This window comes from Lytechinus variegatus, chromosome 19 (genome assembly GCF_018143015.1).
Source record: "Lytechinus variegatus isolate NC3 chromosome 19, Lvar_3.0, whole genome shotgun sequence".
Lineage (NCBI taxonomy): Eukaryota > Metazoa > Echinodermata > Echinoidea > Temnopleuroida > Toxopneustidae > Lytechinus > Lytechinus variegatus.
In genome coordinates this window covers 11,873,711-11,885,458 of record NC_054758.1, presented here as the reverse complement: position 1 = coordinate 11,885,458, position 11,748 = coordinate 11,873,711, and the positions used below count along the sequence as shown (strand labels likewise).

General features: G+C 37.3%; 1 protein-coding gene across 2 annotated transcripts in view; it reads left to right on the top strand.

Moving 5' to 3' along the window:
* Positions 1 to 1,887: 1,887 nt before the first annotated feature.
* The window catches only part of LOC121406334 (thyroid receptor-interacting protein 11-like), a 34,262-nt gene continuing 24,401 nt past the window's right edge, over positions 1,888 to 11,748 (top strand). Inside the window, exons 1-8 of one of the 2 annotated variants that reach the window (XM_041597363.1) lie at positions 1,888 to 2,197; positions 3,546 to 3,622; positions 5,297 to 5,407; positions 6,447 to 6,710; positions 8,014 to 8,082; positions 8,629 to 8,865; positions 9,685 to 9,964; positions 10,781 to 10,824. In XM_041597363.1, coding sequence (XP_041453297.1) covers positions 2,071 to 2,197; positions 3,546 to 3,622; positions 5,297 to 5,407; positions 6,447 to 6,710; positions 8,014 to 8,082; positions 8,629 to 8,865; positions 9,685 to 9,964; positions 10,781 to 10,824 — 1,209 coding nt within the window. In that variant the 5' untranslated portion in view covers positions 1,888 to 2,070. Of the gene's footprint in view, positions 2,198 to 3,545; positions 3,623 to 5,296; positions 5,408 to 6,446; positions 6,711 to 8,013; positions 8,083 to 8,628; positions 8,866 to 9,684; positions 9,965 to 10,780; positions 10,885 to 11,748 lie in introns of both variants that reach the window. The other variant, XM_041597362.1, reaches the window with a different exon arrangement.

Here is an 11,748-nt window from a genome sequence, read left to right as displayed (position 1 = left end):
ATGCGTGATAATGATCTCCGAATGTAATATTTTGTTAAGCAAGCATATCAGCACACATAAAACAGCGGAGTTCATCAAAATAGATGACAAGGAAATTCTAGCATGCAAGGTAGCCCGAAAAAAAAATTATCTTTCCCTATATACACTTTTTTCTTATATTCCTGTTATTGTATGCAATAAAGGATAAGTCTGTTTCGAGGCCGCCATCAATTTCAAGCTCAAAGCTGGAGAAAGGAGAAAACCTTCAAGTGTATAATTTAGCCTATGTTAATTATCTTATTCATCGATCATTGTATTTGGATATGAAAGTAACTTAGTAATTTTTGTAAAGAAATAAAAAAGGCGATACTATCTTATTCACGAGCGTTGTATTTCACTCTCTTACTTCTTCCTCTCCCGTTCTTCTTCTTCTTCCTTCTCCTCTTCCTCCTCCTCTTGCTCCACGTACCCCTTTCTCCTCCTTCTTGAATTCTGTTTCACCTTACTCTTACTGTGGGGGCCGCAGAATGGTTTTGAAAGTGTGGGGGGGGAGTGAACATGCAAAAATCATCATCAGATGGTAATTTTTTACGTTTTTGTACACGGTTTCCGCAGGCCCCTGTACTTTTTTTTCTCGCTCGCCACACTCGAGATCTTCCTTCCTCATATATATATATATCTTCTTCAGGTTTATTAAGTCTTTCTATACCATATTTTGCTCCAGTTTCCATTTCAGTTGTAAGGGGGTGCTTGATTTGGCAATTTTATTTTCTGCAATCACCAATTTAATCGTTTTATGTAAATTTCATCGTTATATTGTGTAAATGTAATTCTTTTTATCATTAGTCCTGTATTTTTGTTCTAAGAACGAGTAACCTGCATGGACTTATTTTCATTGTATGTTATTTCCCTAACAACAACACAAAATTATTATAGTGATAATTATTTTATTTATGTCAATTATTATTATCCCTTTTACTTATTTTTATGTTGAAAATTATTATATATGCTTGTCATTTGAATGTGGAAACAAATCAAAATCAAATCAAAGCTGAAATAACTTGAAATAACACTCAGTTTATTGAAATATCTATCATAGCTAGGCCCCTTCATTTTTATCTGAAAAGGGGGCATTTGAAGGTTTGTGGCTATTCACCTTTTGAAATAAAATTACAATTTTGTGATAAATTTTGACAGAATTTAAAGGGATGGTCCAGGCTGGAGATATTTATATCTATAGAGTAAAATTCACAAAGCAAAATGCTGAATATTTAATCAAAATCGGATGAAAAAGGAACGAAGTTGTTTAATTTTAAAGATTTGCATTCGTTCCGTTGAAACACTCAAACAGTTATGAATATTCATTAGATGGGCTGATGATGTCATATCCTCACTTGTTCTTTTTCATTTTATTATATGAAATTAGGTTTCTTCAAAATTTTCTACCAAGAACTAAAACAATTGGATTGAAAACTGATGGCCTATGAATTGGTATTGATAAATTTTTAAGTGATATGCTTGTTGCTGTCAGGGATCGGAAGAATTGGACTTTCACTTAGAACTGTGTGTTGTGGAAGGTATACCATTGTTGAATGCCGGTGAATGACTTCCGTATGCCTTTCTACCTACGCACTTTGACCAGTCATATTTGACGCGTTGGCAGCCGAATGCTGAATAGGTTAAAAGTAGCTACCAAATAATGTCGGTAATTTACAACTTCAAACTCATCAATTATTCTATTATAGTCGATCAAAAAAAATGTTTTATAAATTTAATAAGATTTTATCTTCTAAAGAAAGTATTTAAAATTAATTTAAAATATATATAACAGTAAAAAAATTTGCTACACCTATAAAGTCAAATGTCTATTTTTATAACCTCTATGATTCTTCTTTTGTCACTAAATCGGTAACAGTGTTTGTGATTTGATTCGGCTAGCTTCACGTAACATCGGTGAGCAGGACGAAGTTAAAGAAAAATCGATGTAAAATGTGGATTTCTCACGTTTACTGAAGTAAATGCTTACTCTAGCAGCAGATATGTGACGGTATCAAATTATTTTATGTTCGACGAAGTATTCATGTTCTAATTATGGCTTGGTTTGGTGGTAATCTGAAGAATTTGACCGAAAATTTGACTGGTCAAATATCGAATGTAGCCACATCAGCAGCGTCATTCACACGGGATGTCATCGCAGAAGGCACCGAAGAAGTCGCGGGTGAGTAACCCAGCTGTTCTCGTCTCGGTCATGCAGGGAGAGAGAGAAGGGGGGGGGGGGGGTTCGTCTGAGGTCTCGCCAAGAACAAAGGCCAAAGCATCTCTCACTTGTTCATGTGCTTCACTAAATAAGTATCATTTTCCTCAGCATTCCCACAGAGCCAGAGGCACAGATCCAAACCACATTTCACGAAAGTGAATCCCAAATTTCCCGAAATTCTTGTAGGCCTAACTGAGTAACTCAACTGTCTGAGCTGAGTCTGAATCCTGGAATTTTCAAGTTTGATTTTATCATGCTTACAAAGTTACAGCGCACTCAAAGTTGGTCCAAATGATCCAAATCGAGGAATTTACAATTTTTTGTTCACGCCCTCAGTTTCATAGGAACAAATTTATGACATGAGAGAGCGCTGAGTGTGCACTGCTGTGTGAGTGGAAAATTTGGGTGGGCTACGTCTAACTTTTAGGTAAATCACCATGTAAACAAATCTTAAGTAATGAATATCAAAAGTTGCTACGTTTAATTGTTGTTTGATTGTAATTTTAAAATTTCCTGGAATTTTTTCATGTCCAGAACCTTCACTAGTAGTACCTTTCGTGGAAAAAGTCAAAATTTTCTGGAATTTCGGGTAGATTGGAAACACTGACCTTCCTTCCCCTTGGCCGTCAAACTCATGCCCTTTCCCAATAGACCTGCCGGCTACCAGCAAAAAAAATTTAGTTTATATAACTTTATAACTTAGAATAGATTCTGCTAGCTAGAGTAAACCCCTACATCAGACAGTTCCAAATATCTGCCCTGGTGATGGGCATGGGGGCGGTTGTTGCCTGACATGCGAGACAATTCAAAACATCATCATTGAATTCATGGCTTCAGTTTTCTCATATGATTGCATTGCTGGCATGATAAGTAAATTTATGCCATTTTGAAATAGACCTAGACTGACCCGTATTCTGAAGTCCACTTTTAACTTTACTGTGTTAAACTCTGAGCTAAAATTATGGAAAGCCAACGATGTCAAAATTGTGTTTTACATCGTATGTTTCTAATGTTTACTGTTGTTTTTCTGTATTCTTTAATTGTTAGGACAACTGTCTAGTGTCTACTCTCTTTCCCAGACAGTTATGAAAGATTTAGGCATCAGAGGAGCTGATGAATTGAACCTCTATTGTTAGAGATTTGTCATGATTGGCTTTCCATAGTTAAACCATGACTTTGGATCAGTGTTTGAATTAAACCCGACTTCAGAATATGGGCGAGTGCCTGTAGTGTAAATCATTTGTGCAGATCAGGCCAAATTGTTTGCATTTTCTGTAATGTTATGGTATTTATCAATTTTACTTTTCAGATCACAGCACAGAACTTCAGATTTCCGAGGACAAAGTAAGACGTCTTGAAACAGCTATTGTTGCACTGAGAGCTGAGGTAAATATGAAGAGTCATATATGTATTGTGTCAAGCAGTTATTACCTTATTTTGATGATTTATAAAAAGAGAGGGTCCCTGTTATATTACAATGTTTTGGTTAAAGGTAAATGCTAGTTTTGGTAACGATATCAAAATTAGTTCGTACAGAATCCAATGAAATGACCACCAAAGTGTCTGTTTGTATAAATAAAACGCATGTGCCAAAGGATTCTGGAAGAAATTGTGTAATTGCTGAGAAATCAGCAAATAAGCACAGGATTCGGGTAGAGCGTCGGGCCCGACACTCTAAGCAATAATTATACATTGTCCCACGTGCGCTTATCTGTGTTGGGGATCTTTGGTGTGAACATTTTTCAGCGTAGATTTCAAGATTTTACAAAGTTCAGTTAATGTAACTGTACCAGATCTAGATCCTCGATGATATACTGACAATTAAGCCTTGTTTTACAGACTTTCTCATGAAATCAGTGTTTACTGCAACTACTGGAATTTCTCTTTGAAGTAGAGGAAAGGTTATTAATTTCTTGTGTAACCTGAATTTGAACTTGTCCTATTTGCCAATATACATGCAGATTGAAAGACTCGTAGAAGAAAAGGAGAAACAAAAAATTTGTCTCTATATCTTATATTGGAAATAAATCTGTGACTTTAGACTTTCTGTACAATTATTGTAAATTTTCCATTATGGTAATTTCCATGGAAACCTTGATTGTAATTGGCTGCTGAACCTGTTTCCACTGTAGTTGCATTTATGAAATATATACGCATCACAGTGATCACACCAATACTAAGAAACCTACATTGGTTGGCAATACGGCAGAGAATAGCATTCAATATCTTACTAATTGTATACAAAGCACTTCTTGGTCAAGCTCCTGGCTACATTACAGAATTATTGAGGTATAAAACCAGTAATCATGGTTGCAATTTGCGCAGTTCAACGGATCCTCTGCTTTTACAGATCCCATCCTTTAAAACAAAAGTAACACTAGGGTGATCGAGCATTTGCTTGTGCAGCCCTTAAGCTCTGGAATAACTTACCCCTGGAAGTTAGTGAAGCACCATGATCTGTAAACAACTTTAAATCGAAGCTCAAAACACATCTATTTAAATCAATACAAGCTTTTTAGGAGTCCTAAATTGCACAGTGGAATATATACTTAAAGGCGACCGCACACCTTACGATTGGTCTGCGACTCAATTTTGGAATAAAACGTACATGATTGATGCTAATATTGAGACTTGGAATATCTCACTGTGTAATGTTTGAAATCATCATACAAATACCTATGTTCAAATCTGTGCATATGCTATCATCCTTAGAATAAAAGCAAATTAAATATCTAGTCGTAATGATGTCATAGCAGTCGTACGATTGTCTACGATTTGAAACTAATTTGGCCTTTACTTCAAAATAAAGGCTTGTAATCTTTCAAAATTGTCATATTAGTATTCTTTCAATTAATTTTAACCTCAAATAAAATGATATGTTCCATTCACATTTTCAGAAAATGAGCAAAATGCGATTTGTTCCAAAATATCGGATTGCGAACAGTCTTAAGGTGTGCGGTGCCTTAATGGAATAGTTGCAGGCTCTATGAATTTATATATTATTATGAAACCGACCCCTAAATTTGAACATTAACTCTGTACTCTCTAATACCGACACAGAATGAAAGGCTTGGGACTATCAATGGAGAGCTTGCAGAGAAGGCTGAGGCATCGGAACTTCAGATCAACAGCATCTCATCGCAGTATCGCTCTCTCCTGGTTGAAAAAGAGGTGAGGAAGGATGTCATCAGGGGCCTGTTGCAGAAAGAGTTGCGATCAAACGCAACTAAAAAATATCTTGCGCAACTTGATTTTCAGCCAATGAAGCACCGGTATTCGGGATATTTTGACTTTTTAAACGCAACTCTTTCTGCAACAGGCCCCAGGATGTATAATCTTGAAATCTTGTGTAATGATATATGTATATGATAGATCTTTCTTATCTTGGCTTTATGCTGAAGCTGCATCAGCCAAACCAATGCAAACCGACCGATATGGTATTCCATTGGAAATGACTTTAAAGCTTTAGTCAGTCTGGGAGCGGTTTCACTGTCACCAAAGTGACTGAAACATTGCATTATTCAGGCCTTGAATATTTCTAAGACAAGACCAATGAGAGAGACTTTGAGATTGATCATGTAGAGCTTCTTCAGCCTTGGCCTTCAATCGCCTTACACTAATTATATGTTTGGGTGGTGGGTTGACAAGTCATCTGTTTGTCTTGTTTGTGTATTTTTTCTGTCTTTTTTTGATTGGGTCTGCCTCATCATTAATCCTTCATCTTTTTTTACTTGAATTGTGATATAAACAAACTTTGATAGGCCTATATGTCATCTTGGTACATTTTCAATATGATGTATTTCAGTATTATATATTATGTACATGTAGTACTGGACCAGTGTGTCTATGTACTATTTTCATTTTGTTTCTTGTTCCATTGTTTTGTTTTAACAAATTCAATTTAAACTGAATTTTCTCACCTTATTCATGCTGTGTTTTTTTTTGTCTTTTTTTAGTTTCTTTTTTAATGCTCTGATATTTTATACAAAATTTCATATGTATTTTTTTCATTTTGTTTGTATTATCTTGACACCTTAAAAGCAAAACATCTATTTTTGCTGACAAGGGTTGTCTTGCCCATCTGTGGAGAAATAATTGTTGAAAAAGAATTTGGCTTATTCGTAGTGGTTTTCAGGCCCCCTGGCAAGTTATAAGAGGCTTCTTTGATCTAGTCTAATTTGCGCAACTACTTTTTCTTTCTTGTTAACAGGACCAGTTGAATTCCCTGATTCAGAAACAGAATGACATGCAGAGTTTCCATCAGAACATGCTCTCGACCGGGGACGGGGGGATGACCGCCGCCACGTCCACCTCGTCCCTGTCGGGGTCGGCCATCATGATGGACAGTCACGACTTCGACGATGTCATCTCCTCGCAGCAGGAGATCAACCGTCTATCCCATGAAGTGGGGAGGTTGAGGGCGGAGTGCACACATTGGAAAGAGATGGCTGCCGGCAGACAGGATGGTGCAAAGGTTAGTGCGTTGCATCACCAGGGTCCCGTTTCATAAGGATTTGTTATAACAACAAGTGCAAGATTTCTTTTACGAATTAACTATCAGCCAATCAGGTTGAAGGATTTCAGTAGCTTATAACTGGGGAGCGTTTCATCAACATTTTTTGTCTGACAAGTTGTCAGATCTGACATCTTTTCTTGATTCTGATTGGCTGAGAGGCACTGTTACTATAGTAACTGTCGGATAAAATGGGACTTGTCGGATAAAACGTCTGACAAGTCCTTTCATGAAACGCTCCCCTGTTATTGTAAATTTGTTACTGTAACAACTTTTATGAAAAGGACCCCTGAGCCCTTTATCACAAAGCCTACCAATGGATCGCAGGCTGGTTTCCGTGATTAATTGCATTGATTAGTGTGTATAATTAATTATCAAATCGATCCCCACAATCAATCATTAAACTTTTTTATGAAACAGACCAAAGAGCCCTTTATCACAAAGCCTACCAATGGATCGCAGGCTGGTTTCCATGATTAATTGCATTGATTAGTGTGTATGATTAATCATAAAATCGATCCCCACTATCAATCATTAAACTTTATGTGACAGGGGCCACAGCTGAAATTGGAATTAACTACACTATGTGTAGTTAACTGGAATATCAAGTTATTGAACTGCAATTTTAACCATTATTTCATTTTTTAAAGCATTCACATGAAACATGAAAACATATAATACCGACAAAATGTATTTTATTTAAGTGATAGGTTACCAGTACTGTCAGGTATTTTTAACCCCACAAACTTCTCTGACAGAAAGAAAATAGGTCCTTGCTATTTTTTGGTCATCAGATTCTCTGTTTAAAGTTCTGTGGAGTTTTCCATGAAAGGACTTATCGGACGTTTTATCCGACAAGTCCTGATTTTTCATCCCGCAGTTACCATAGTAACAGTCCTTCTCGACCCATCAAATTCAAGGAAAGTTGTCAGGTCTGGGGAGCATTTCATGAAAGGACTTGTCAGACGTTTTATCCGACATGTCCAGTTTTATCCGACAGTTACCATAGTTACAGTGCTTCTCAGCCAATCAAAATCAAGGAAGGATGTCAGATCTGACATCTTGTCGGACAAAAATGTTGATGAAACGCACCCCAGGTCTGACAACTTGTCGGACAGAAATCATGATGAAGATTTTTCAAAATTATCCTAGATTTTCAAAAAAAAATTCCAAGAATAATGTTAGTTTCCAACTCTTGATGCTTATTACACGTACTACAATGGCTAAGTTACACTTTTCAAAAATTATTGTGTCTTAATTTCAGCCTGTATTCCAGATTGGTGACGACTCATCATTACAAGGGGAAACAGGAGAATTGAAATCCAGGATAAAGGTATGTTTAAAATTGATTGATAACCTGGAATTTTTCAATTCAGTCGGTCCTCTTCGGGTCCAATGGTCCAGTATTTGAGATGAAATACATGAATGTACAAGGGGAAGATGAGCAAAATACAGCTTTTTTGCTGTCGTTGCACCCCCCCCTAAATTTTTTATTTTTTCATAAACTCATTCTTTGAGTAATTTTGTTCCAACCCTTCACCAATATTTTAGAATTTTCTGCTTTTATTAAGCAACATTTATCATCGCGGTGAATTTCCCCATTAAGCGCATGATATAGATGTATATTGAAAATGAAAAGCTTGAAATCCATATTTTATTGTTTGAAATGAAATACTTTGAAAATTTGCTGTGCTTAATTGATCATGGGCCTGGCAGTTGCTATGCAGCGCCAGATCGACGAAGCTCTATCACTTCAATCGTTAAACGCCAAACAGGGTAGCGGCCGGGGTTTGAACTCACGACCTCCCAGTTGTGAGATGGCACTCTACCAACTGAGCCAACATACCAGTGTGTGTGTGATTATTTTCATTCTATCCAGAGCTTGGAAGAGAACCTTAGACGACGGGAAGACGAGTCTCAGCACGAGCTATCGGCCCTTCAAGACTCGCACTCTCACAAGCTGAAGACACTGACCAAGAAACACAACACTGACGTCGAAGATTACGAGAGAAAGATCGAGAGCCTGGAGAAGATGATAGGTTATGGGGAGAGAGCTTCTGACAGTGGTCTGGACGATGGCAATGATCTACAAAAGAGAGTCTTGGAACTGGAAGGGGTAAGGAAATGAATGCCCTATTTTTTGCGGATAGCCGAGTTATATGAGCAGGGAATTACTGTTATTATTATCATCATTGTCATCATCATCGATCATCATCATCAATCATCTTCATCATCATCATCAATCATCATCATCCTCATCATCAATCGTCATCAATCATCATCATCAATCATCATCATAATCATCATTCTTGTCATTATACTAATAATACACATTATCAAGGGTATTGGGCAGAAATGCATGCTCATGGTCCTTTTGGAACCCATTTCAAAGGTATTAAGTGTATGTAATCATTCTAATGCCTAGGCAAAATGATATGTTACATGTTTTATAAGATACCTTTAGAGGTGTGGATCACTATTATTTGATAAGTGGGGGCGCAGTGGTCTAGTGGTTACGACTCTCGTCTTTCAATCAGAGGGGCATGGGTCCGAATCCCAGTCATGACGTGTTTTCCTTCAGCAAGAAATTTACCCACATTGTGCTGCACTCAACCCAGGTGAGGTGAATGTGTACTGTACCCGGCAGGATTAATTGAAAGGCAGCTCGAGCTAAATCTGGGGTAATGATAATAACAATGCGCCCTGGAATGAATTATTTCTAGATAGATAGCGCTATATAATTATGTCTATTGTTATGATTATTATTTAATAAACCATCCTCATCTTAAAACCATGACCGGTCGATAGAACTAGACATTAGTACCAGTCATTTGCAAGTTTTTCTGTTAGCTAAAGTAAATGACTGGTCATGTGACCGATTTTAGCCAATTAGAATCCGTTTCACCATTTATAATTTCATATTTGTCGTTGCCAGATTCTCCATGAGACCAGGCAACAGGTCGGACAGCTCGAGGAATCCAATTACCAGCTCGAGAAAGAGAACGCTCGGTTGACCGAATCGGACCGGGACAACACAAGACTCGTCCAGACTCTCAAACGCAAGGTCGACATCCTCGAGAAGGACCGGTCAAGGCTGGAGAAGGAGGTCAAAGGGCACACGGGGTCGCCCACCGCTGACGGTGAAGTTGCCAATTTGAGGAAGGAAAATGACGAGCTGAAACACGAAGTGGAGCATCTTATGAAAGTTGTTAACAGTGAGTCACTGACAGCAAATTGAAATTAATTTTTTTTTTCTAAACATGTAGTTGACATTTACAGTGGTGCCCAAAATTAAGTGAACCCCACCAGAGAATGAACATATTTAAAGTGCTCAAGTTCTGCCATGGTTTAGATATTTGATTGTGACGTCAGGTGATAGAATGTTTTATTCATTAAAGTTTTATTCATTAAAATTTTAATGTTGTTGTCTACATTCAACACTCAGCATAAAGGAGTGCATATTGTGGTGGGTTCACTAATGTTTAAGCACAACTGTTAATCTTTTGGCTTGACTTCTAACCTTGATTTCTAAATATATTATTTAAATTTGTAAAATATGAGTGTATTATTTTTCCAGGGCAGGGGTTCTGGATTAGTTTTGTTGAAGTATTATCGGGAATCTATGCTGCACCACTATCCAACAGTGCAGTAAGCGAAATGAGTGGTACCTTGCACTGTGGAGTCTATGTCCAACTTCAGGGCTGCTGCGGAGCATTTCATGAAAGGACATGTCGGACGTTTTATCTGACAAAGACTCCAACAGTTACCAAAGCCAAAAAAAAAATGTGTTAAAGATAGTCTTGTATCTTGTCTCTTATTCAAGTTTACAACTTCAAATTCTGACAGTCTGAGGAAGAAGTATTACTCTTTCAGATAAGTTGATGTTTTAATGTTTGGGGGTTTTCTTAGACCAAATTACGATTTATGGAGAACCTTCCCAGGCAGCTCGTTGTTGGTTTGGGGGGGGGGGTCGCTGGTCTCAAATTACCTGACAGTAAAACCTGTGCTTTTCTTTCCCTCCCGAATTACAGGGCAAGAGACGGAACTGGAGGTGCTTCTTGGGTCGCATGAACAGGTCAGAGAAGAGCTTTTTGCCACTAAACAAAGACTGCTCACGGAACTGAATGCCTCTCATGTACATATCACCATTTCACGTATAATCCCCTAACCTCCTTATCCCTCTCAACTACTAACAGAGTTACAAGCTTGCCTGCTTTCTCCAGAGAAAAAATAACATGGGGGATGGGGCGATTTCTCCTTCAAGATGCTCAGAAGAGCCCTGGATATAAAAGAGCCCTTGAAAATCCTCTATTCACTGCCCCTTTAAAGCTTATCAAACGTTGCAGACTTAGTCGTTAAAAGTAGACTCTGAAAATGATAAGTAATTTCTTGCTTGGCTCTCTCTCTCTCTCTGCCGTTTAATGCTTCATTTGTTTCTTTAAATTTATAGTATTTGTTTCATTAGATTTACCTCCAAGTGAAAATTTCAAGAGGATTAACAAATAATGAAATTTGTGTAATCAGGGCTGCTCTGCTAAAGCTATCCTTCTTTTATATTATAGCTTACTAAAATACTAGAAAAAATGTAATGAGAGTTGGGAAAAAAATTCCACAATTTCTAGGTACAATTAATTGTTAAGTGCTTATAATGATCATTATAATGATAGTGTCTTATTAACCCATGATATATATGTAGCCACTACTCTTATGTACTGTTCTCCTGGTTGGCCCTGCATAACGCAATGTTAGTTTTATCCCTCTCCATTCTAAAATGTAATGTAGTAGTAGCAGGCAAAAAAAAAAAAAATCTATTTTTTTTTTTTTTTTTATATATTCGGAGGCCACATTTCACAATTTACTGCCTAATTCTGTAACATTGGATAAACTTTAAGATTGCAATAAATTGGGAGTTTCAAGGGCTCTTCTCAGCATTTCAGGGGCAAAGTTGCCCCTTGCCCCATTGTAATTCATTTTCCCTTGAGTAGTAGTAGTAGAGGCA